The sequence below is a fragment of the Cnephaeus nilssonii genome (assembly GCF_951640355.1).
Source record: "Cnephaeus nilssonii genome assembly, chromosome: 20".
Taxonomy (NCBI): Eukaryota; Metazoa; Chordata; class Mammalia; order Chiroptera; family Vespertilionidae; genus Cnephaeus; species Cnephaeus nilssonii.
In genome coordinates, this window is record NC_137091.1 from 3925708 (window position 1) to 3952834 (window position 27127).

Consider the following 27127-nt stretch of genomic DNA (forward strand, 5'->3'; position numbering starts at 1 on the left):
CAGGTCTTTAATTGCCTATGTACACTGAATTTTCTCAATATTGGGAAAACTACAATTTTGTTTTAACAACTCTTTTCCTTTCCGTAGATGGGGCAAACTATTTGATTGTCACTTTGATTAAGTGAGTAACTTTTAAGTATTTTTATCTATGACTTCATTTGGAAATTGTTTTAAAACTTTTGATATGTTTGCCCAACTTCCGAAGATACCAAATTTAAAGAGAGTCATTTTGTTTTCTTGGAAAGTCATTTTCTTGACCTTGATATTTTTAGGACTTTTGGAGTCTGTAAGAAGAATCCCAGAAACCCCTCAAGGACTTGTTTTCTCTCTTGATAAAAGCAGGAAATTAAAATAATCAGGCCTATTGGGTATGTTAAATCACACAGGAAACATTCTCAAATAAATGATGCTGAACCTTTCATCTATTTCTCATATCCCCCCCTCATTAGAAGAATGTATGAGAAATAGAGATACACTCTTGTTGAAGAAAAGGAGAATGGTTTTTTGTTTGTATTACTTATTTTTTAATGGGAATATTAACATCATTGGAAGTTAGAACCTTCTAGAAGGACCACATATAAATTCACTTTTTTAAAAGAGAAGTCAGTAAGCTCCTGGCCAGTGTTTCTAAGTGGCTAGAGTGCCGGCCCATGCACCACAGGGTTTTGGGCTCAATTCCTGGTCAAGAAACATACCAGGTTGAGGGTTCACTCCTGCCCCTGGTGTGGGAGGCAACCAGGCGATGTGTCTGTTACATGGGTGTTAGGAGAATGTCTTTAGAGAAGGAAGAGTATAAAGGACATAGGTTTTATTGGGAAAGAAAGAAAAAGGAAAAATAATTTTGTCCTAGAACAAAATGATTGTTTCAAAATGAGGAGACATAAGGTAGGACAAAAACAGAAAGATAAATGTAAGTTACGGAAGGGCCGTGCACAATGCAAGAGGTGTGTATACAGTGCAGAAGGCTCACAGAGGAGGGATCTTCAGATGTGGGTCTATGACCTCTAACCACAACCATTTTTAAGTCTTGTCACTTACGGACTATTCTACTCTGATGCTTTGACAAAAATGTTTGTACACAGATGTTTCATCTTCAGAGAGATTCGTGAAGAAAACTCTAATATACAGAACTTCAGGGACTCTGAGCTAATCCATGTGTGACTAAATCTAAAAGCACTAACTCCTGGATGCTTATCACCTGGTGATGTCAGTGCCAATAAAGGTACCAGATTTAGCACAAGCCAAATGATTCAACACAGCACCCACCAGCACCTCCTGGTTATTTAATGTCTTCAGCTGATGGCCCTTGGGTATTGTTCTTGATTTAGATCTACTATTCAAACTGAACTGAACTTTGTTATTATAAAAAATTTTGCTATTAAAAATCTTTATTTTGTATAGCCCAATGTTATAAAGACACTCCTCTGAAAAATGTTGATCAATGTTTTGAAATGATCACTAAGGACTGTAATATATATAGATATATATATAGATATATATAGATATATATAGATATATCTATATATATATATATATATTAAAGCCTAATAAGCAAATTGTCCTCTCGGGAGTTCAATCATGCGTTCAATGGCTCATTATGACGTGTGCTGACCACCAGGGGGCAGCACGGAACGAAGGAAGGCCCCGGCCAGCAGCCAGAAGGCCCCAATCGGCCCTGATCGCCAACCAGACCTAGGGACCCTACCCGTGCATGAATTTTGTGCACCGGGCCTCTAGTTTACATGTAAGAAACTACAGAAGATGTTTAAGAATACTTTTCCTTGGCCAGGTATTACAATGATCACCGCAGCAGTATGAGACAAGAGTATTGCTCTTGAAAACATTCTAGTTAAGCAAGGTGGGGGTTGCCCTGTGGTTAATACTTCTTGTACTTGGATAAAACCCCTCCGACAAGATAAAGTTAGAAGTAAATATAATCCAGGCCCTGCTCTTAAAGAAACATGATGACAATGCAGGGTTCCTGTGTTCTGGTGCGCTTGTTGCTCAAATGTGGCCTAAGGCTCCGAAGGAAAGAACAAACTACTTTTCCTTTCTACATGGGACATGATATACCAGGAATGAGCCCTCCTGGCTTCAGGGACTGACAATGGCACGCAATACTCAAAATGAGTCACCTGATAATAGAGGGCCAGTGATGATTTTAATAACTGATCAGTGCTGTTTTCTGATCATTGCTTTCAAGGAAAGATCTTGATCAAAAGGGGGAAAATATAAACAATAATACAATGGAGCCACTTCTAAAATGGAGCCAGGGCTGTCAAGCCAGAGGCACTGCCTTTCCAGTGATGTTAAAAAGAGGACGAGGACTTACCAGTATAATTGCTGGAGTGGTTTCAATTGTGGACACAATTTGGGGGTTGGCAGGAGGAACTCCATAAAATCGACCCTCCCCAACATAACTTGGTTTCTCCCTTTCCTGGGACCCCCTTACTTCTAATATGTTAGCCAATTAGTACAGGTACCTGAAAACTTAAATAAATATGGGGGGCGGTAAGAGATCAACGGAAGGACTTGTATGCGTGCATATAAGCATAACCAATGGACGCAAGACACTGGTGGGGGGGAGGGGGGGAGGGCATGTCCCTGGGGGTAGGGGAGGCTGGGGGGAAGTCAATAGGGGAAAAAGGAGACATATGTACTACTATTTGTAATACTTTAAACAATGAAATTTAAAAAAATAAATTAAAATGCTGACATGATTTTGCCCACACCAACAGACACTAAACTACGCCCACATAATCAGGGAACTGGGTATCCTTAAAAACCTGGAAATCAGGATCCCCGCAAGATCAACTGAGCCCAGCGGGGTCCGGTCCTCATTTGGTATTATTAACAACTCATTCTTCTCTTACCCTATACCAATGGTTGGCAAACTGCGGCTCGCGAGCCACATGCGGCTCTTTGGCCCCTTGAGTGTGGCTCTTCCACAAAATACCACGTGTGGGCACGCACGTACAGTGCGATTGAAACTTCATGGCCCATGCGCAGAAGTCAGTTTTCGGCTCTCAAAAGAAATTTCAATCGTTGTACTGTTGATATTTGGCTCTGTTGACTAATGAGTTTGCCGACCACTGCCCTATACAATGTAGTTTCCTAAATACATCACTCTTGAGTGAAGCCTGCTATTCTAGCCAGTGAGAACAAGGTACCAGATCCATCGTACTCCTGCGAACCCCTGTCTGACTTCAAGCTGCTACAAGATACTTGACGTCCAATAAGTCTGCTCTTACTCCTAATGGTTTTTTTCCTACTTTCTGTCTCTTTATGCACTCCTGTTCTCAGGAATCCCAGAAATCTAGGGGACCCCCAGACTTCCATAAGATCAGGCAGCCAGAGAATCTCACTCCTCTAACTCAAAGACCCCCTCTGTTCATGTTCAGCAAGAAGCAGTTACAGAAGTATGATCTTCATCCCCGCTCCCTCAAGAATGAGGAATAAAAAAAAATTTTTAAATCTCAGGGGGAATTCTTAGGTGGGACAAGTGTCTCAAGGTCTGGGTGGTTCTTACTAAGTGCTCTTCTTGCTAAGTGTTAAAATACAGCACAGTGTTCGGCAGATGCAGCTGTAACCAATGAGTATGACAGGTACGCAATCTGATCTGATGTAGAGAAGGAATCAACAAGTTAATGATCCAAATCTGGATCCAAGCAATGGTGAAGCCACCCTGCTGGGAGACAGATTTGAATGTGAATCCCTTTCCCTTTACTTGCTGCAAGGAAATAAAACTACCCAGTGGCAACTACTTCTCATGCTTGAGCTCGGTAACAGAAGAGGGACGTTTAAGAAGGCTGGTGGGCAAAGAGCAAGGAGAGTGTCATGTCCAATGAGGCTGTAGAAGCAAGTAGGGTCCAGACCATGAAGGCCATGTGAAGTTTTGTGTTCATCTGAAGAGCAACGGAAAGTCATGGAAGATTTGAAAGAGGTGGTTGGCAGAGGAGAGAGGGGGTACATGAACATGATTAGATCTGCAGGGTGGAGAAGACACGGATTGTGTGGGAGGTGGGGAAGAAGGGTATAGAGTGAGTGCATACAAATAAGGAGACGACTGTAACAGTCCATTAGAGATGGTGATAGCTTGGGCCAAGGTGGAGATGGAAAAATGGTGGACAGATTACCAATATGTTTAGACAAATAAACAGAACTTGATTTGGGGGATGAGAGAAAGGAAAACACTCAATTCTTCTGGAACTCAAGTCTTCATCTGTAAAGCAGGATTGTTGATACTCCATCTGTTTAAATATCTATCTTGCAATCTGCTGCGGTAAGAATATGAAATAATATAAACAGTATGAACTCAATGCAAGCCTGACATGTGATAAATGCCATTTTAAAAACTGCTATTGCTATTATTATTTTCATCCCATGAAACAGCAACTACTAGAGGCTGAACTCCAAAAGTAGGTAACAGGATTGTAGTTAAATGTTGCTAACTGCTATGCTGAAAACAGAACATATCAGTGGGCCACTGAAAAAACGGTTCCAAATAAACATATCTGACCTCACTCCTCAGAAATTATTACCAGAGAGAAAGGCACAGCGGGTACCATCACAGTCATCTGAGAGTTCGGTAAACTGAGGCACAAGAGTAGCTACAGATTTACCCGAGGAGTTAGGTGCAGAACAACTAAATGGATGTCTCCCGTTTGTGAGCTGATCCAATAGGACTAGGCCTGCACGAACGTATAACCCCCTAGGTCTCTGGTTTCCTTGCTGACAAGGCCCTTTCAAGCCTTGGCTTCAGACCACGCGTCTGCTTGCCCTCCAGCCAAGTCCCTCAGGTTCCCTGCCCCTCGCTCCAAGTACACAAAAGATCCCAGACTCCGGAGGGCCCCACATACCTTAGCTTCGCGTTCCCGTTCCTCGGCAGTCGGGGTTCGCTTCATGCTGCCGCTACAACCTTCTCCGCCACCGCCAGGATTGTACATTCCCTCGCTCTGGTCCCCGCCTCCAGCTTGTAGTTCTCTCGGCGTCCTGCTCCCGTTCGCCACCATGCTACCCCAGAGCCACGGGAACTACCACTCCCAGGCTGCACCGCGGCGGCACCGCGAGCGCCTAGGGATCTAGAGCACTAGAATTTCCCAGGTCCCACAGCTGGGCTAGTGTAGTTCGAGGCCCTGAGAACTGGCGGGGATGGAGCCCCAGGAAAACTACATTTCCCAGGAGGCAATGGGGCCTGCCATGTTTTTCCCATGCTTCTCTCGGCCGGCGGTGTGACACGCCGTCGGCGCTATAGCAACGGTTAGCTAGCCGCGGGGAGAGTGTGGCGGTGAGTACTCTGGGGGTGGAGAGGGCGATGGAGGTGGCCGACTCCCTACCTGCAGCGCGGGCCGGGGTCCTGGGTTCTGCTCCACGGCCTGGAGAAGGCCCCGGAGTTCTGCTCGCGTGAAAAAGAGCCTAGTACGAGAAACCCCCACATCGTCAAGGCCTGAACCACACCCCGCCCATTGCCCCCACGCCCAGCCCAGGTTTGAAAATGTGCAGCCCAGACCTAAACCCTCGCTGAGGGCCGTTGTTGAGAATCGCAGTGCTTATCCAAGCCCTTCTTCAAGCAGGTCCTACACAGTTCGCTTAGATGACCTGGGTGTGCAGTTGCTTGGTACACCCGTAAGCCTCCCCAGTGGCCTATTGTTTATTTATAGGCCATGTTATCGCCTTGTTATCCCATAGCCTGTTACCTGCATAAAGGCGGGGACTTTGTTTACCATGTTAGTCTCAGTGCCAGGTAGTCATTTATTCATTCAAGAAATATTCGTGGTGGTGCCCACTTTGTGCCAGGCACTGTACCCCACCAACTGTAGATACCTGCCTCAAGATGCTCGTTCGTACTTTATTAGTGAAGACGAACTAGAAATGAACTAGTAACAAGTAAAACAATTTCAGACAGAGATGACTGCGGGAACAGAAATAAACAGTGACTAAGTTGGGAGGGAGAGGCATCTTAACATGGGGAAGTGGTTGGAGCTGAGCCCCAAAGGATATCGAGTCAGCAAAGGCCTTGAGCAAGGCCGGGGTACCTGGATTTGGGGAACCTGAAGGACAACAGTGTGAGAGGAGCATAGTGAGCAAGGAGGGCCAGCCTGAGAGGGTGGTGGGGAGGCCTGGCCGCACTGCACAGGGTTCCTCAACCTCCGTAGCCTGTGGGGCCAGATACTTGTGATTCCCTGTGCACTGCAGGATGGTTAGCATCTCTGACCTCTAGATGCCAGTCAGAGGTCACTCCCTCTTCCCAGTGGTGACAATAAAAAAAGTGACTAGACAGTTACTTCTTAGATGCGTGCCATCTTGGACACGTTACCTAAGCCGTGTCCCCACGTCTTCATTTGCAAAGTGGGAATCATTTACGTAACAATCTCACAAGGATAGTGTGAGATCTTTAACTTGTATAAGCAGAGCACTTTGAAGAGTGCCTAGCACATCTTAGGAAGCACTCAATAAATGCTAACACCATCATCATCCTTATTATTATAAAAGCCGCCATAACTCTATCATGGAAAAGGTACCCTTTTTACAAATGTCCTGGGTTTAAACTTCTGGATAATCTGGTTCCTAAGATTGACCTTTTCCGTAGCACTGTCTGCAAGAGAACTAGATGCCCACCAGGCAAACGTCTGTTAGCTGTTTATGCCAGAGCAAAGTGCAGAGGTTCTCAGCCCTTGGTCAGTTATTACCGAAGTTAGGAACCCTCCCGCTGGAAGATACTGCATATACACATAAGCAGAGAAGATTTTGTCAGCCACGTCTGGGTCCACACACCCTGACGCTCCACGAACACCGTTCATTGCAACTAGTTAGCGAATGTCTGCTATGTGCCAGCCCTGGGCCAGCCTCTGGGAATACAGAGGCGAGCAAGACCAAAAAGCTTGCAGTGTTCTTGGACTTGACATTCTAAGACCAACATGGTAGAGATTGAGAACCTCTACCTTAGGGCATCTCCACTGACAGTTCACATTTGGCTTTCAGGGTAGATTGAAATGAAAATATAAGCATACTAGACATGGCATGGATCACTCACATCCACATACAAAACTAAGCCATGTGGTGCATCTCTGTAAAGAATAGAAACTTTAAAAATGCCAGAATTGGCTGGACAGCCTGTATGCTGAAGGAGGAAGCTCTGGGACCTGGGCCTCGTGACAACAAAAACAGGACACAACTAAAACCAACCCAGTTGGTGAATTTATGAAACCTCTTTTGCAAAACTTGGAACTACCCATGCATTTGCGCAGCAAGCTGAACATTAACATTCAGGTAATATTGTCATCCCAGGCAAATGTGCTAAATGCTTTTAATTTGCCATCTCACCCTCAGCATAACTCGGTGAGATAGGTATTATTTTTTTCCGTTTTTTAAGTTAAGGGGCTGAAACTCATCAAGGTTAGGTGACTTGACCAGCTACCAAGTAATAGAACAACCATTTGAATCAAGTTCCTGACTTGAGTGTTTTCCAAGATATCTGCTTTCTTTTGGGGACAGGGAAGGGGAAGAGGGGTGGAGAGGAGGTGTTTCTAAATTTAGGAGAGTTTGTTTTTGTTTCAGATAGAGGAATAAGAAGATGGGAGAAGGAAGAATGATAATCTGACCTCATTTCCTAAGCAAACTACAGGAAATAGACTGTTGAAAGGAACACTGTCTCCATGATTCAATGTAGTATTACTTTTAAAATGGAAGCTTTCATCTTCTTCAAGCTGCACATGTGGGCAATAAGATGTCCATTGAAGTTCTAGTGCCTTATTCATTTTATTTGGTTCATTCCATTGCATAGTTAATGTTATAACTTGGAAAGATTTTATTTGAATTTTCTTTTTCTCCACAGATAGGCCATGTCTGGTCCAACTGATGAGACTGCAGGAGACCTGCCTGTGAAAGATATAGGTCTGAACCTCTTTGGCGTGGGAGGGTTACAAGGTACGGCCAGCTGTTATTTATTACAGTTATGAACTTTGATCAGTAACTTCTTTACTTTTAATTTAAAGTATTTTTGATATTTATACAAACCGAGCCATTTAAGTAACTATATAGCTCTTGATTGGACTAAACGAGAGGATGGAGTGTTTAGAACAACATATGGTATTTTACTGCATGCATCAATTATCAACAGCTCATAGAAAATGTAAAATCCCCCTCTGTTCTGATAAAGAATTGTTATAAATCATCTTTTTAAAATTCCACACATCAGTAGAAACTACAGAGAGTATCAAGCCTCCAACCCGAATTGCCTGGCTTAAATCACATTCGCCATTAAAATGTTTCTTTACATTTACGTTTTATATGGGAGGAAATGCCATATTTAAAAATGTTTTGTCTTTCAAATAGAGTATCTCAAAATGGTTTGTTTACCCACATGATATTGACTCTGATTTATCAAATTAATACACATTGAACGTTTCTTTATCCTTTTATATCTGAGTGGTGCTGTAGAGCTGAAAAGCACTTCAGATTAAGAAATGAAAGCATAGCTTTAAGGAACGTCGGGCTGTGTGTTTCTCTGTGCGCACGGTGTGTCAGCCACGCAGTCAGACCACTGCATTTGTCCCTGAGAAGCTGTGACATCAAATGCATTCCACGAAGGCTGTTCATACACCTGTTCATCGGAAGCGTGTCAGTGGTCACCTTGAACCACCACCAAAAGGTGGTCAAGACATTGTTCATTGAAAAAGATAAATTTGATTACACAGTTTTCATTGTTAAAAGTAAAACATGTATAAGCTTTGCTTTAGATTTTTGGCAGAGTGTCAGAGATTCAAATACAAATAAATTTTAAGTGTGCAAAGGTCTTTATTGGGACTTCATACCCTAATTCAATTCTTGCTCTCAGTTACCCACCAGAGGGCTTTAATCTTTGTCCATTTGTTCTTTGTTTCTTTTGGAGGATTGCTGAAAATCGACCGGCTTCACACTGATATGGAAAGTACCAAACTTAAGCATATGTAAAAAATATCATATACACATGCTGAAAGGTATAAAAGTTCTTTAAAAATATTTAAGATAGATTATAAATAATTTGTGAAGGATTTCTTTTTTGTCTTTCAAATTTTATATAGTTTATTTTTTATAACCCAATACCCGTGGCTCAGAAAAATATTTTGATCATGTTATGTTCACCAGATTATTGTAATAACTCTTTGTAAAATAACAAAAAACTTCTAGTTTAGTTTTTTCAACATTCAGTATATAAGTCAAAAATCCTTTATTGAATCAGAGTTCCAGCTTACATCTTAAAGAATGGCTATTTGAATCCTTTTTTGAGTGGATATTATTATTGTTCTGATCCTTCAATATTGCATATAAAGTATTAATAGCAAAGGTTTTTATTCTGACCTCCAATCAGTGATGTGAACAATGCTATAATATTTTCAAAAGCAGTCTTAATTGTGGGTCACAAAGGGAAAAATCTGAGATGAGTGCATCAGATCTCATATTAATATCAACAGTTATCATTTTTAGAGACTAGTTTAAGTGATCCCACTATGAATGATCTTGGCATTTTTGCAGAAACTTCAGCAACACGGACGATGAAGTCTCACCAGGTCATCGTGTCCCGGATCAGTCGTGAGGAACTGGAAGACAGATTTTTGCGTTTGCACGATGAGAACATTTTACTTAAGCAGCATGCCCGCAAGCAAGAGGATAAAATTAAAAGGTTATGATAAAAAGCTTTGAGCTCTTTTTCCTGACTGTAAAGTTTTGGAGGATTTGCTTTTTTATAAACTTAATTGAAAACTCCACCTTAAATCCTTTTTGTAGCCAGGCAGGTTGTAAATAAATACAATTTTTTAAAAATGGAAACTCTTAAAAACTATAAGAATAAACCAAGAAGATTATAAGTGTTTATTATGCCCGAAGTTGCTATTTGAAAGGGAGAGCTATTAGCTAAGTGTGCCATGCGTGTATCATATCTATAAATAACTCCGGGTTTCATATTTATAGTTTAATAAGCAAATGGCCAGAGCATCTGGTTTTTTAAACGTCTTGATTTTAAAATGAAAGTTTTAAAAAGTAATTAGCTATTTTAACTTGTTAAAATGCATGTGTTTTTAAACTTTAGGGTTTACTAATGAAAACATCACTTCAGTATCTGGAACACATTTAACTTTGCTTGAGTTAGTCTAGAGTCTATATTGATCAGAGACTCGGCCGTTTCTGAAGAAAGATGGTCACTTCTGATTTGCATGCAGAAATGTCTGCACAGATGATTTCTTACGAGTAGATGTTCCTTCATTCTCTCTTGTTCAGAAACACGATGACTCTCTTCTGAATGGGTGGCGTTCAAAACAAAAAGTGCTTTCACTTCTAGAAGCAGGAACAGGTCTGTGTTCCTACTCACGTTGTAGGTTAAATGAAAAGGTAGGAAGCCAGGAAAGAAGATGGGTTTCTGTCTGTTTGGAATTTACTCTAAAGAGGTGACTCCAGCGCAGTTTCTACTCCGTGGGCTTTGCTGTGATGCCCCCGGGCTGCTGTGTGCCGGGCTTTGACTTCGAGTCGTGGTGATGTCTGCTTTCAGGACATGTGACCCACTTGCCTGATTCCTTTTCTGGCCAGTAACACACACATGTCCGCCTGTCAGGATGAGGAATGTGGTCTCTCACCACTAAACAATTCTTTTTCTTTCTAAGCGTAATTGGTCAGTAAAAGAATTGAATTCACAACCTTGACCTCATTAGTAATTTGTCCTAGCCAGAAAATATAAAACAACTTAATAATGAGCCATGTAGTTTAATGGAAAAAGGACTGGGCTGGGAGTCAAGTTGTACGCATGTGTTCTATTTATCTCCCTGCCACTAGCGTATGGTATGTTCAAGCCATTAACCTCCTGGGATTTTATTTTACTCAGACCCGAGAGTAATGATCTGTTGACCGCTCTGACCCAAAGCTCTACATTCCTCCCAATGTCACACCCCTGACACTACCTAGATACCTAGGTAAAATGGCCTTTACATGTATTCTTACGATAGAGTAAGTGTCACTCTAGGATAACTGTAGATTTGATAAGCCTCCTTTTCACATAGTACTCAAACTTGACCTGATCACGTATTGTTCATTAACATCATCAAATCATCAAACCAATGGAAATGACTGCTGTTACTGGAGAAAGGACCGAAAGAACTGAAAGCCGCTCTATAGATGTGCTCTTGCCTTAAAAAGTGCGGTCATTTCTTTTCCTGTAGATGTTGACGGCTTTTTCGGATTAAACCTCCCTCTCTTTTGAATGTAGCCTCTCTCTCGGTCTCTGTAACAGGAAACTCAGCTGTCTAGGTTGGCACCTCGCGGAGATGGCTGCCACATTTCCAGGGATGAGCATTGGGTGGGGCTCGGGACCCTAACTCCTCCAAGGGCTGGGAAGGTTTGTGGCTCTATCGGGCTAGGATATCTGCCCCGATTTCCCAATGATATATCATTCTCTGGATTCGGTGGAAAGGAACTAATCCATTGATTATTTCACTAGGGGGTTTGTGGTACTCTTGGATCTTGGTTTTTATTATCCTGGATCCCTTATAAAGCATGTTTAATGGATGTGCCTCGAGGGAAAGAGAAAACAATCTTAACTGATTATGTTATGCATAGCTCTCCCTGTGCCACATGCTGTAGGCCGAGAAGCCAAAAGTGGAGATAGACGTGTATTACCACCGCTGTTCCAGAGGACTCCGCTCAGGGCAAAAAAAGGTTGTTCTAGGACATCCCAAAGCTATTAAGGGTTTTTTTTATTTCACTTTTGTTCTCTTAAGTAAAAGCTTCTGTCCATAACCATGCTAAAATAAAGCAAACCCCATGTAAAGAAAAATGAAGTGAGTTTTTATTTTCAATCTCCTGTCTGGGTCTTTATAAAAATAGATTCACTATAAACTAGAGTCAGCTATTGAAGATGTGCGACCAATTTTGTAAAGTCTTGAACTTGTGTCTCTCATCAAAGCCACCTTTTCTTTCTTGTCCTGCCAAGATTTTTCCATTCGCTGTCAGGCATGTTTTCTGTGCGTGTATATTACATCACCCCATGTGCCCCTTCTGTCTTTTGTTCTGTCTGACCAGTTTTTATCAAAACTTAAAAGAATCAAAGGTATAAACTCCTGAGATGTCAAAAGCACAATTTATGCCTAAACCCAAAGGTAGCATTAAAATAATAGTTTTTGTATCTAATTATTTTCTACCCTTAAACATGCATGTCTCTTGAGCGCTAAGTAACATTTAATGGCACATTTTGGTTTCTTTTGAATTTTTCATTGTGCTTTTTATAGGTGTGTATCTCTGCTTTCTAACACTTTTATATTTGTAGTACATCTTAATCCTAGAGAAACTGAAAACAATATATCACATAAATGCTGCATAGCCTTAACACAGTTTCCAAGAGTTTTAACTTACTGTGGCTTGCAGATATAACCCGCCACATCCACAATCTGTAGCTACAGTTAAGTGCATACAGCATTCCTACATAAGGTCATGCGTTAAAAATTGCATTTGAGGAACATATGGAGTAAATATGTGTCCTCTCTTTACTAACCTTAAATGATAAGCCTTAGGAAACTGTTATTTGTCAGTGCTATAAAGCAGATTGTTGCCCAGTGGTTTCAATTATCATCAAAGGATTCTTCACAGGCAGTAATAGTTACATCAAAACCTGAAATTTATTATTCAGGTTCTGCACTGAAGTCTTCACAGTGATTATGTTCCTTTCAACAGAATGCATTTTATGCTGACTTCTCACATTCCTTTTCATCTTTTTATTATTTCCCTAGAATGGCCACCAAGTTAATACGGCTAGTTAATGACAAGAAAAGATGTGAGCGGGCTGGTGGCGGCCCCAAGCGGCTGGGACGAGATGTGGAATTGGAAGAAATGATTGAGCAGCTGCAGGAGAAAGTTCAAGAGCTTGAAAGACAGAACGAAGCCCTCAAAAACAGACTAATTTCAGCCAAACAGCAACTTCAGGTCCAGGGTGGCAGGCAAGCTCCTTACAGCTACGTGCAGTCTCGCGTCAACACTGGGCGTAGGAAAGCGAGTGAAAGCGCAGGCGCCCAGGACTGCCCCAGGAAAGGTAAAACACAGCTTCCACACATCCTCAGCTGACATCTTTCAATAGGTCATTTTGCACACACACAGCTTTATTTCTGTATTATTCATGTCCCTAAGTTTCTTTAGAAAGATAAATATCATTTTTGGACCTGTATTTGATTTAAAAAATTAATATTAATATGAAGATTATTTTATTTAAGAATCCCTAGATCACACTCAAATTTGTTTAGTAAACATTGAACATAACTATTCATTCTAACTGGTATGAGACATGTGTGAAACTACATGAAATATGAGTTCAGTTTAGTGTGTTTTTTTAATTATAGGAGCAAATCACATTGACACAGGCAAATGGGAAAACCAACTAGTTTGCCTATATATGATCACAGTTAAGTTCTTTATTGAAAGAGCTCCTATAAAATCTGCAAATTTGTGTAAATCTTTCTCGTTGTGTAGAGGTAGCATGGCAGTGGAATGTGCACATAGCTGGGGGTTTTGAAAGTTGGGTTCTTGCTCCTCCACTTTTTATCTGGTGACTTTGGACGAGTCCTGAACTTGAGTTGTCTTTACCTGTAAAATAAAAGGATATAAGCAAGTGAATTACCCCATAAGCATCTCTTCCATCTCCAAAAAGGATCATAGGACAATCACTTTTTTAATTTTGAAAATAAACCACCTAAACCTTACCCAGGTTACAAAGCAATTCAATTGCATAGACAAGACTCATTATAGAAAAATACTAAAGATTTCTCATAAAATCCCAATTCTCTCCACCCACAGACAAATGTATTTATGATGAAGCAAAAAGTCAGTAACTATTTTAGGTAACACATTTTTAATTTCAGCTACTAGGAAAGGAAATAAAATGTTAGCTCTAATTGATCTTCATTTGGAATACACTTCACATAAAGACCAAACATTTTTAGGGACATAAAAATATGATGTAAAACTTGCATTTCAATTCATTGAGAAAGAAAAAAACACCATGTGAACAGAATGGGAGAAAAATTTGTTCTATTTTTTCTTCAAGCAGAAATGTTAACACTCTGTTCCCTAGACAGAGCGCCTTTGAAGTCGGGAAGGCTCCTCACAGGCAGGAGGCAGCTGCAGGATGAAAGCGCAAGCCTGCCCCTTGCTCTGTGAGATTGGCAGTAGACTCAATATAACCAAGTGGTCATGATGAACCATAAACCAGACAATACATTCTGCCACTCCTTAACTTCCTACATTGACCTCTCAGGGCCTCATCTTCCCCATCTGTAAAATGGGCCGATAACACCTGATTAGAAGTAGGGCTGGGAGGTGGTAGGGACATAAAAAAATATGTCCCTACAATAATAGATTTCACCTTTGAAAAGTCACTTATCCTCCCCTGGACGGTGTGGCTCAGTGGTTGAGCATCGGCCTGTGAACCAGGAGGTCACAGTGTAATTCCTGGTCAGGGGGCAGCCAATCAATGATTCTCATCATCAGTGTTTCTCTCTCCTTCTTCCTTCCTCTCTGAAATCAATAAAAATATGTATTCTTCTTAAAAATCACTTATCCTTTCTGAACCTGTGACCATTGCTGGGCAAGCTGATCTCTGAGGTCAGCAAGGTCTTTCCAACTAACACGACGCCCCAAGTTTAGATTAACGCGGCAAGCTAATCTAGTGCTATGAAGTGCTGTATACATAGAAGAATTTGGTGGGAGTTTCTCCCTATAGGAAAAAAAAAGCCACAGAGCAGCAGTCTTTTGAAAATATGACTACATCGCTTGAATTTCTCCTTGTGTTTATACTCAGTAATTCAGATCTCTTTCACTGTTTGTTATAGAGTCCAAGACATAGAAGCTGCACAGAGCATTACATAGCGATGAATCCTTTCTTAACCACTACCTTCCTGAGTGTACTTGAAGCATCATTATCAAGGTTGATACCACCGTAACCTTATCAGACTCTTCAAGACCACCTTTGAGGCTGGGATCAGGCCAGACTTGTCAGAGACAGTGCAGCCCAGGGTGGCGGGGTGAGAACCCCAGACCCTCTCTGGCCCCATGGGCCTTATCCCCAAGCTGCTGTACAAATATTATTTTCTACTTATGCCAGATCAGGATAAAGGATGAAAATGCCGCTTCAAGTGTGATCACTGTAATGTAGAAACAATTCTTATTGTGAAGAACAAAGATTTTCATGACGTGTATGTGTTTTAAAAGATAACCATTGGCAACTCACCATGAAATCATAGTTTTAAGAAATATTTTGAGTATAAATAGGCTTTTTTGTTTGTTTGTTTTTAAATATTTTTTAATTGATTTCAAAGAGAGAAAGAGAGAGGGACAGAGAGATAGAAACATCAATGATGAGAGCGAATCATAGATTGGCTTCCTCCTGCACATCCCTACTGAGGATCAAGCCCCAAACCCTGGCATGTGCCCTGACCGGGAATTGAACTGTGTGTGATCTCCTGGTTCATAGACCAATGCTCAACCATTGAGCCACACCAAATGGGCTAAATTGTGTTTTGTTTTATTTTAATTCTACTAATGATGTTTAGTTTTTCCATGATTGATGTAGGAAATGCTTAAGAATTAGCATTACTGCCAAAGTAATATATTTGGCAAATTTTAACACAGTAAACTATTTTAATGTTTTAGGCAGAGCCTTTTCTGTTTTTTAGTCTAGACTACAGCAAAAGATGGTGAAAATTTTGGAAATTGCAAATAATAGTGCTGTTTTTCTAATTAAAATTCTCATTTTTAAAAGTAAACATTGCTAAAGAGACAGAATTTTTTCTGTACCATTGTACCTGGGACTATGCACCATTAAAAGCTAAATTGTCATAATTTATCTACCTTAAACTCTTATAATTTAATCCCGTGTCATATTTTATCCACCTTAAACTCTAATTATTTAATTCTGTTTCGTATTTTATTACCTTAAACTCTAATAATTTAATTATTCTCTAAGTGTAAACTAATTCATGTAATTAAAAGTATGTTTCACTTTTAACAGGCTTATAAAATTGCATATAACTATTGTGCAATTGTATTTTAAGTGCATCAGCAAAATGTTTTATTTAGAGGAATCCTATTGATTATCTCTCCTCGAATTACCTTTGTTTATATATGGACTTTATCATTGAGGTGGAATAAACAAAAGTACAGGAAACATCAAAACTATTTTTTAAAAGTCATGTTTTGTAAACCTTTGCTTTCATACTTCAGTTTATTGCACAGACCTGAATTGAAGACTTTGGGTCTTTCAGAAATTATTTCAGGAGTTTTAAATCTAGGTTGAATTAAATTATTTCTAGGTAATTTGTTTTTCTTAGTAGAATTTGTTAAATGGGCTATACTTGCTGCTGTGTTTGATTTCATGCCAACTGGTGGCTCAGAGCTAATAGTCCCTTTGGCAACATATTTCTGATTCTCTGTTCTGCAGAGCACATATCTCTCAGTACTGAAGCAATTCTGTTACCTCACACATTTTCTCATGACATCAAAGCCAGGGTCCCCTTTTCTAACATCTGTAATCTCATTAATTTATTTTTAGGTATTAGATTCCAAGATGTAGATGTAGATCAACCCATGCTGACAAAATATGGCAACAATTTACTTGAAGAAGCCAGAGGAGAAATAAGAAATTTGTATGTATTCTTTCTGTGGTCATTTTAGAACTTTGTTTATTGATCATACTTTGGGGTGTTTTTTAATCCCTCTCTTTCCCTTATTTTGAATAAAATTGGTTTATGTACAGATAATTTGCTCCACCAAATTACAGCTAGATCTGTGGGATAAGAGCATATTATTAAACATGTTTCCATTGAAATGAGGAAAATGAACACCTACAGCGGTGGAAGTGTTTATAGAATAGTCCCCTTTATTGTAATCCCCACACCCAGGAATGGCATAAAGTCCATTCATTTAGAGGCAGCATTTTCATTCTTAGAAAAATTACAGGCAATTTTTTAAAATCCTGAATTAATTAGCCTTTTTGTGGTTTAAAAAAAAATTGAAGGGAGTGGCTTAAAAGTTTGAAGTTATCAAATACATATGGATTTTAGAATTCGTTTCACTACGATTCTATGGTACTGCATTCTTCATCATACTATGGTTTCAAAAAAGTTACCCCTGCCACATTGAGCTCACTTTCCAGTTAATCAAAGCCTCATGGTTTCAGTGTCTGTGAGTCACACAAATGAAGATAAGGCTCCACCTTATCACAGGTCTTCCCCTGGATCATCAGGAAGTACCAGTTCTGAATGAGGCAGGGGGTCGGTCATACTTGTAGATGGTTGCTTAAGAATATTATGGGCTTAAGATTTTTTCTCCTGAATATTCCAAATACCAGAGACAGTGATGATTGTATTGTGAGAGAATAGAAACTAAAAGATGAGGCCTAATCTTATTAACCTGTTAGCTAAAAAGCCAGGTTCACACCAGTTTCCTGAGGTCATGACACTGGGATACGGCCAGATGCCACAGAGATCAGCCTATGTGAGGGACCACTTAATTATGTTTTGCAAATTTTTGCCATGTCTCTCTGAAGTGTTCATTTGGGTGATAAAGGGAAATCTACATGTGAAAGAACAAAGGCATAGAAATTAGCTGAAGATGAATAGACTGTGGACTACCTAGTAGGTGAACAATAAATACTTAACAACTGAATCTAACCACCTATCCATGGCTTAGGGCGTCATCTTATAAAAAGGATGTCTTGAATTCCTCCCTGTGTACCTCCAGATCATCACCTATAACTGCCACTATTTTTCTTAAGTTTCAGAGGCCCTTAAGCTAACAGTTCAAACTTTTGCTTGCTTTTGTTACGAAGAACTGTCTTTGTACTGATCTTAAATACTGCTGATATTTCCTCAAACTGCACATTCACGCGAAGGCTCTTTATTTCAGAGAGGATGTTATTCAGTCACAGAGAGGCCAAATAGAAGAGTTAGAGCAGTTGACGGAGATCCTGAAAACTCAGTTGCGGAGAAAAGAAAATGAAATTGAGTTATCTCTTCTTCAGCTTCGAGAACAGCAGGCTACAGATCAAAGGTATGTTATCAAATATCGCTTTGATAAAGTCAGAATTCGTTTAGAATGCTTTAAGAACAAACTGAACTACCAAGCAAAATAGAGACAGACTCATAGATAGAGAGCAAGCAGACAGCTCTGGTGGGAGGGTGAGGGTGGAGGGATTGAGAAAAAAAGAGAGAGCTCATGGACATGGACAACAGTGTGGTGTTTGCAGTAGGGGAGGGGCGGGTAAATGGTGATGGAAAAAATAAAACATCATGTGCCATAGAAGGATAAGTCGAGTCTATTTAAAACTCATGTTTTTACTTCACTTCTTCATATAAGCCTGCTCCAGATCAACAGCTCTATCTGAGGGCAGTTCTCCCTAACTGCTCAGCCTCGCCTGCTAACTCCACGCCTTGCCCCACTCACCACGACTGTAGGAGGTCCCACACCACTGGGTATGTGCGACAAGAACTCAGTGGCTGGCAAAAGTTTGCTTCAAACTCTGTTGATTGTTTGGGATGATGGGGTTCCTTCAGCAGTCTCCTTGCGGCCTATATTGATAATTGCAGCATTTTCCCTCCCATCCTCATATGCGATGCTTTTGCTTCCTAGCATCGGTCCTCTCATTTTTGCTTTCACATTGTGCTTCCAAAAAGGCTTTATGTATTCTTCTTTGAATTGTTTTCTTCCCTTTATGGCTTTTCTCTCTCTGTTTCTCTTCCTTTTTTTTTTCTTTTTTTTTTTTTTTGACCCAGCATACCCAAAAGTAAATTATATATTAACCCCCAAGTACCCATCACTCAGGCTTAACAGTTATCAGCGTGTTGTCACTCTTGTTTCATCTAGCACTTCACCTTTATTTTCTTCAATTGATTAGCCCTAGCCCAGTGGTCGGCAAACTCATTAGTCAACAGAGCCAAATATCAACAGTACAATGATTGAAATTTCTTTTGAGAGCCGAAAACCGACTTCTGCGCATGGGCCACAAAGTTTCAATCGCACTGTACATGTGCGCCCGCACGTGGTATTTTGTAGAAGAGACACACTCAAGGGGCCAAAGAGCCGCATGTGGCTCGCAAGCCGCAGTTTGCCGACCACTGCCCTACCAGACATCTTGCCATCTCACCTATAAATTTTGTAGTACATATATATCTCTGTCTGATAAGGAATTTTCTTAACCACCATGCATATCACACCTGACAAACCACCATGCATATCACACCTGACAAACCACCATGCATGTACACCTGACAAACCACCATGCATTTATACCTGTCAAAAACAGCGATTCCTTGATATTAGCCAATAACCAGTTTATAGTCAAACATCCCTGAAGGTGTCTTTCTGCTGTTTGTTGGAGTCCAAATGAGGCCTACACATTGCATCCGCTGTATCTATTTTATTCCTCTCTTAATGTTTTTTTTAAACCAGACCTAGATCCTCGTGTTCCCCTTTTCGATTTGTGTGGCCACCATGCTTATATGGCTAGGATCTTATTTACACAAACCAAGGATGATTTTCCAGCTTTTCATTTCAGGCTCAGAATTTAAGTTCCTTTAACAAACTAACCCTACATGGAACTGTTTGAAAGAGCTAAGAAATGATGCATGCTGGGAAAGTTGTTTTAAAAAAATAAAGTGGGATTAAAAACATATGAAAAACTTTGTTTTAGAGATTTAACAGATTAATACTATCTCTAATAATTTCTGTTTCTAAAAAGTTATGTGTAAAATCCTACCTAATAAAAGAGTAATATGCAAATCGACCGCACCTTCACCACGCCCAAGTCATGCCCACCAGCCAATCAGGGCGAGTATGCAAATTAACCCAACCAAGATGGCAGTTAATTCGCATATCAAGACAGCGTAGAAAGAAGCCAAGCACTGCAGAAGGGAGCGAAGCTGCGGAGAAGCAAGCAGGCGGGGCGGGGAGAAGGGAGGAAAGCAGGTGGGGCCGGGGGAGAAGGGAGGCAAGCAGGCCGGTTGTGGGAGAGTGCAGCAGGAAGCCCTATTGCAGGAATCTTCCTGCAATTGGCTACTAGTTAAATTATGTAATAAAAGTCTATATGTTTTGTGATATCTGTATGTTCTTCTAAGTGCAGAGCAAAAGACACATGAATATTTTTGAGAAATATATATATACTAGAGGCCCGGTGCACTAAATTCGTACACAGGGGTGTGTGTCCCTCAGCCCAGCCTGCAACCTCTCCAATCTGGGACCCCTCGAGGGATGTCCGACTGCCCGTTTAGGCCCGATCCTACCTAAACGGGCAGTCGGGCCTAAACGGGCAGTCAGACATCCCTCTCACAATCCAGGACTGCTGGCTCCCAACTGCTCTCCTGCCTGCCTTCCTGATTGCCCCTAACCGCTTCTGCCTTCCAGCCTGATCAACCCCTAACCACTCCCCTGCCAGCCTGATTGATGCCTAACTGCTCCCCTGCCAGCCTGTTTGCCCCTAACTACCCTCCCCTGCAGGCCTGGTCACCCCTAACTGCCCTCCCCTGAAGGCCTGGTCACCCCCAACTGCTCTCCCCTGCAGGCCTGGGTCCCCCCCCAACTGCCCTTCCCTTTAGGCCCGGTCGTCCCCAACTTCCCTCCTCTGCTGGCCTGGTCACCCCTAACTGCCCTCCCCTGCAGGCTTGATCGCCCCAACTGCCCTCCCTTGCAGACCTGGTCCCTCCCAACTGCCCTCCCCTGCTGGCCATCTTGTGGCGGCCATCTGGTGTCCACATGAGGGCAGTCATCTTTGACCACATGGGGGCAGCCATCTTGTGTGTTGGAGTGATGGTCAATTTGCACATTATTCTCTTATTAGATAGGATTAGATCGGATAGAGGCCTGGTGCACGGGTGGGGGCCGGCCGGTTTGCCCTGAAGGATGTCCGTCCCGGATCTGGGTGGGAGTTCCCTTGGGACATGGGGTGGCCTGGGTGAGGGGCCTGTGGTGGTTTGCAGGCTGGCCATGCCCCCCGGCATCCCAAGCAGAGGCCCTGGTATCTGGGTTTTATTTATCTTCTATAATTGAAACTTTGTAGCCTTAAGCGGAGCCAAGCCTCCTGCTCGCTCCGTGGCCACAGCCATCTTTGTTGGGGTTTATTTATCTTCTATAATTGAAACTTTGTAGCCTTAAGCGGAGGCCAAGGCAGGCCAGGGCAGGCGGAAAGCTTGGCTTCCTCCATCGCCAGGGGCAACTCAAGCCTCCTGCTCTCTCCAACTCTGTGGCTGCTGCCATTTTTGTTGGGATTTATTTATCTTCTATAATTGAAACTTTGTAGCCTTAAGCGGAGGCCAAGGCAGGCCAGGGCCAGCGGAAAGCTTGGCTTCCTCCATTGCCAGGGAAACCCAAGCCTCTTGCTCTCTCTGTGGCTGCAGCCATCTTGCTGGGGTTAATTTGCATACTCGCTCCTGATTGCCTGGTGGCGTGCCTTGTGGGTGTAGCAGAGGTACGGTCAATTTGCATATTACTCTTTTATTAGATAGGATTAGGGGATAGCATTTGAACCCTGGCTGTGCACCAGCTGAATGCATAGAACAGACTCATGTTCCCTGAGAAGAACTGAGTCAGACTTAGCCTTCTTGGAAGAGTAAGTGATGCTTCCTTCTTTGGAACAGGCTGAAGGGCCAGACCCCAGCGTGAGTGCGGTGATCTTAGTTGCCCACAACCACGTTTAAGATATTATCTGAAGCCCTAGCTGGTTTGGCTCAGTGGATAGAGCGTCAGCCTACGGACTGAAGAGTCCTGGGTTCGATTCCGGTCAGGGGCATATACCTTGGTTGCGGGCGCATTCCCAGTGGGGGGTGTGCAGGAGGCAGCTGGTCAATGTTTCTAACTCTATCCCTTTCCCTTCCTCTCTGTAAAAAAAAATCAATAAAATATATATTTTAAAAAAATATATTATCTGAAAAGAACCATCTGCACTTGGAGCCCATCCCTAGCAGCTTTACTTTCTGTTATAGTTCTGAAATTCCCAAGGAGTAGCACCAACACTGTTTGCTGTTCCCCCTTCCAAAGGGGTATGATCGTCCAGGAGCTAGAGTGTCCATGTCAAATGAAAGGCAGATCCAAAAGTCACTCAGTGCTAGACTAGACCCACCCAAGAAACAGTGATACACAGCACACACATTTCCTTCTCTAAATACTGTCAGCAGGACACACCAACATGTACAAGAGCAGTTTACCTTAAAAACTGAACTGCTGCCCTGGCCAGTGTGGCTCTGTTGCTTGAGCACTGTCCCTCGGACTGAAGGATCCCAAGTTCAAGTCCAGTCAAGGACACGTACCTCGGTTGTAGACTCAGTCCCCAGCCCTGGTTGGGGAGTGTGCGGAAGGCAACCAACCAATGTGTCTTTCATGTCAATGTTTCTCTCTCTGGGTCTCTCCCCCTTCCTTCCACTCTAAAAATCAATGGAAAAATATCCTCAGGTGAGGATTCACACACACACACACACACACACACAAGGTTGCGGGTTCAATCCCTGGTTGGGGCACATACAAGAGGCAACCAATCAATGTTTCTCTCACATTGATGTTTCCCTCCCCCTCTCTCTCTCTCTTTCTCTCTCTCTCTCTCTCTCTCTCTCTCTCTCTCTCTCTCTCTGTCTCTGTCTCTCTTTCTCTCTCTGCTTCAGTTTTCCCACCCATAAGATGGGGAAAATGGTACTACTGCCTCAGAAGGATCATGTTATGTACTACTTTTTATAATCAGGGCAAAAAATGTAGCTAGCCATACAACAGCAAGATGCCTTTCACCTGTATGAAAAGTATGGTCACTGGTACATGCAGCGTCCCAGATTGCGAGAGGGATGTCCAACTGCCGGTTTAGGCCCGACATTTCCTGAGGGGTCCCGGATTGTGAGAGGACACATGCTGGGCTGAGGGACCACCCCTCCCGTACATGAATTTCATGCACCGGGCCTCTAGTAAATAAATAATAAGTAAGACAAAATAAGAATTACAGGTAAGGTACTTTTGTTTGCCGAAGCCAAAGAGATAAACCAATTTGTACCGTACCTCACTGATTTTATAAAATTAAAAATTACATATTTCCTTAAAATAGGAAGGGTACCTATAGTGAAGGGCATATCGTTTCTTGAAATACAGTTGCTGAAAACTAAAGAAATTACTTCAAATAAGGGGCTTCAAGTCTTTTTTTTTTCCTTATATGTTTAGACATAGCTCAAAGTTTTATGTGTAACAGCAGTTTTGAGGGGTTTTTTTCAGACTAATGGAAAACCGTTGAAAAAAATGTTGGGGAGAATATAAAACTTGGTATAATTTACTGTAGAGAAAAATTACAAAATGGAAAACATATTTGAACTTGTCTTTCACGGATACATTATTTCAGATTTGAAATTCTAGAAGTCTGATCTGGATGTTGGACTCCTTGTTCTCAAACATGAACCCAACAGAGCTGTAATCTGCAGCACGAGGGCGGGTATCATGGCAGAGAGCCCTCTCACAGAACAGTATAGAAACCCTTCACAGTCTGGGTTTAATAGACCAGTTTGGTTTGGCATCGGCTTGACATAAACTTTTGGTTATCCAAAGCCCTTAATTGCTTTGAAGTAAAAGCCCAGTGCTGCTCCTTTTTATTAAAATGGTGTTTTTTCTTGTTATTGTGGTCTATTTTGGAAGACTGAGCTGTGATTTTTGCATATGTTCTACATAATGCCTCATTAGCAGAAAATCTTGTATCATTTACAAGTAGCCTGAATGTCTGTGTTGTTTTGAACAAAAGTCCATATTAAAACTTAAACAATATAAAAATGCACATTTTCTGCTTATTAAAAAGGCCGTCTTAAATTAAATGCACAGCAGTAACCAGTGAGCACATGTATGTGAACATTAAAATCAGAATGGTTTTACCTTTTACTGACTTTTTCAACTCCAAAACTATTTAATACTCTTACTGAATGTGTAACTAGTTTGTACTGTGTTGCTTTTTTAAGCACATGTTAGGGCGTTTATCTTCTTAATTAAAATCATGGAAGTGCCATAAGGTCCCAGTGGAGGGAATTGAAGCTCTAAACATCCTGGCTTGCCTCTGCCCTTTGGTTGAGAGCGAACTCTCAGGTCCTAAAGCAGGCCTTCGCAGCCATGCAGCGCAAGACACAGCGTGGCTTTGGGCTCCATTTCCCGCTGCGCACAGGCACAGGGGGACTTCCCGGCACAAGTTCTTCCCCGTCTTTCATTCTGAAAATTGCAAACCTACAGAGAAGTTGTGAGGACAGCTGTGGGAAGACTCGCATACCTTCCCCCCTGTGCATATTTGTGAATGACACAGCCTGTCCTGCACTCTGCCTGCTCCTGCATGAACCTGCTCCCTCCCTACCCCTCACCCCTCTCAGGTCCGAGAGTCCAGGGCCCATATCACTTCACCTTCTGCACACTTCTCAGTGTCTTCACATAGCTACAGGGCAGCTGTCCCATCCAGGGCACTGACAGTGAATGTCGGAGTAGCATCATCTGATACTCAGTCCATCTTCAAACTTCCTGTTGTCCCAAGAATGTCCTAAATAGCTGTTTTGTTTAAATAGCTGGGGTTTTTTGTGGGTGTTTTGTTTTGTTTTGTTTTTCCTGGCTGGGTTGTTCAGTTGATTGGAGGGAGCATCATCCCGTACACCAAAAGGTTCAATTCCCAGCCAGGGCACATACTTAGGCTGCAATAAGAAACATATCCTCAGGTGAGGATTTATAAATAAATAACGTGTTTTTGTTTTGTTTTGCTTTCTTTTAACCTAGTGTCCAATCAAGGCTCATATATTGTATTGAACTGTCATGTCTTTTAGGTTTCCTTGATTCTAGAGTGGTTGCCCAGTCTTTTGGAGCCCATTCATAGCTGTTTGCAAAAATGTCCCTCAATTTGGACTGGTCTGATTGCCCCACCCCCTAACTTAGAGGGCACATCTGGTCCTGGGATGGAAGGGTAACTAGGGTCAGGGATAACCATGCAAACATTATTATTATACGGGGAGGTGATCTGTCACTTTTTAAAAATACATTCACCAAGCTCTTACTATTTTGAATACCTTAGAATTCCCCCAATGAAAAGTATCACTCAGATTCCTTTTATTTTACCCCTGTGCTTTTTATTATTAATATGATGTAAGATCTTTTTGGTGATAGCAGCTTGACATATTTTCTCAGCACTTTATGCAAACCACAGAAATTGTCACAATTAATAGTAACGTATTAGTGCATACGTAGTGAGAGTGGAGGGAAAGCCAAACGCAGAAGCACCTCAGGAAGGAAGCACTTAGGAGATGGGCAGGCTCCTCTCTCAGACCTGGACGTGAGTGTCGGCTCCCTCACTAGGGACTCTGGCGAATGAATTCATTCCTTCTCGGAGCTTCAGGTAACCCCTCCACCCTGAGCTGGAGACTGAATTGGGTATGAGATCTCTTCTACCTTTAAAACAACAGCCACTTTTACCCCTAGGGACCTTGTGTTTATGACAGATTTTTTTCTACTAAATAGGTGGTATTAACTCATATTTTTTATCCATCGAAGACTATATCATATCAACTATTGCTTCTAATAATTGTAAAATAACCTGTATCACTGATTAGGTAAAATTCCATCAAGAAATAAAAAGATACAAAATCTTTGGTTCACTTTTGCAGCTAAATTGGCGATTAACCTACATTTCCCATTGGGCTTTTTGCTATATTGGATCTAATCCTCAGATTCCCATTACTGGTTGGAATCCATTAAGCTTGAGCCTCAGAAGGGTCCCCTAGAGAAGATGAACCAGGGTTTGACTTCTTCCTGCCCCACCCAGTCCCTCGGAGTGCGCCCCCATGGTCGGGAGTTTGACCACGTGCACGTAGAGAGCTCCTCGAGCCTGTCCCCTCCATCCTCTGTGGGTGTGAGAGGGAGAAAAGGCCGCGTTCTGATTTATATTTTGACCCAACGCCACCAGAAAGATGTGACCCAGATAAACCTGCACAGACGTTCGCCTCTGCAGTCATGGATCCGGGGCTGTGTTCACTGTGAACTCAGGTGGCGGTGCGAGTGGAACCGTTACCTTTCAAGGAGCCTTTCCTCGGCCGTTTCAGTGGGACGTTCCCTTCCACTTACTAGCAGCCCCTGCGATCCCATTCACAAAGGATGCCTGGCTAGTGATGGCTTCCTGTGTAGTCCTAACAGGAGCTGTGAGTGCCTACGTTTCTTTCAACAATACACTTGCAGAATGTCTGCCAGTGTTAAAAAAAAAGAAAGAAAAAAGTAGAGTTCTTTAATCCTAAGGTTATTCTTAACTTTAGCCCCCAAACTTAGCCTGAAACTATTACTCAAAAAAGAGCCTCTCTATTCTATCTCACACAGACTTTACATGACTCCTTCCCAGAACCTCATAGCCTCGCTTCTGTACTCCAAAGCCTTTTCTTCTAAATGGTGGTAGCTGCTAGATCATAACACCGTTACCTCCAAAAATCAAGCGGCTTTTTTTAAAGCATTCACTGTCCTTACTGCAGCAAAGAAGGGAATGTCAGTGGGGGTGGCGAGGGGGTGAAGGAGGGACGGGGAGAGGAAGTGTAAGAAACGCAGCAAAGCACAGGGTTTTTTTCTCCTGAAGATCGCATATTAGAAGCGACATTATGTGGAGTTTCTCCTCCCAGTGAATCCGAGCTCTGGTTTCTGGAGTTGTTATGGCACCGGTAGCAGGGCTGCAGGCAAGTGTTCTCAGAGGTTCCTTCTCAGAGTTTATTGCTCGACTGTTTCAAATTATGAGCGAAACTTGGCACATAGGTTGTTGAGCTGTGTTACTTTTTTCAACATAAAATCTAATTTATTTTAGTTTGTTTTCAATCTAGAGATGGGCCAACAACCCTTTTCATAGTTTTAGAAGATTTTATCATCATTCTAAATAAGGTGTCTGTTCAAAAGAAAAGAGAAATGAAACTGTATTTTCCAACTTAATTGTTCGTAGTGGGGGGTTTTGAAACTGTGGAGAAATTTATTTTTACAGAGAATTTAATTGATACTCTTGCTATCTGTTTGCACATCATTTCACCATGTGTAATGCAGCATGTGTGAGTCGGCGCAGGGCTGTCAGAGGTCATCTGAATGTTCTTACTACATTGTTCCTCCCGTTGGAAGGTCA

General features: G+C 41.9%; 2 protein-coding genes across 10 annotated transcripts in view; one reads left to right on the top strand and one right to left on the bottom strand.

The window, feature by feature from the left end:
- Positions 1-4946, bottom strand: part of FTO (FTO alpha-ketoglutarate dependent dioxygenase) — a gene marked incomplete at its 5' end in the record, with an annotated part of 299032 nt that extends 294086 nt beyond the window's left edge. Inside the window, one exon of one of the 3 annotated variants that reach the window (XM_079759889.1) lies at positions 4860-4946. In XM_079759889.1, coding sequence (XP_079616015.1) covers positions 4860-4946 — 87 coding nt within the window. The remainder of the gene's footprint in view (positions 1-4859) is intronic. The other 2 variants (XM_079759891.1, XM_079759890.1) reach the window with 2 other exon arrangements.
- A 302-nt stretch (positions 4947-5248) lies between these two features.
- The window catches only part of RPGRIP1L (RPGRIP1 like), an 86938-nt gene continuing 65059 nt past the window's right edge, over positions 5249-27127 (top strand). For 4 of the 7 annotated variants that reach the window (XM_079759881.1, XM_079759887.1, XM_079759885.1 and 1 more), the window contains exons 1-7: positions 5260-5287; positions 6982-7269; positions 7558-7926; positions 9514-9661; positions 12750-13048; positions 16559-16652; positions 17914-18057. In XM_079759881.1, the coding sequence (XP_079616007.1) occupies positions 7842-7926; positions 9514-9661; positions 12750-13048; positions 16559-16652; positions 17914-18057 (770 nt within the window). In that variant the 5' untranslated portion in view covers positions 5260-5287; positions 6982-7269; positions 7558-7841. Of the gene's footprint in view, positions 5288-6981; positions 7270-7557; positions 7927-8890; positions 8979-9513; positions 9662-12749; positions 13049-16558; positions 16653-17913; positions 18058-27127 lie in introns of all 7 variants that reach the window. The other 3 variants (XM_079759886.1, XM_079759882.1, XM_079759883.1) reach the window with 3 other exon arrangements.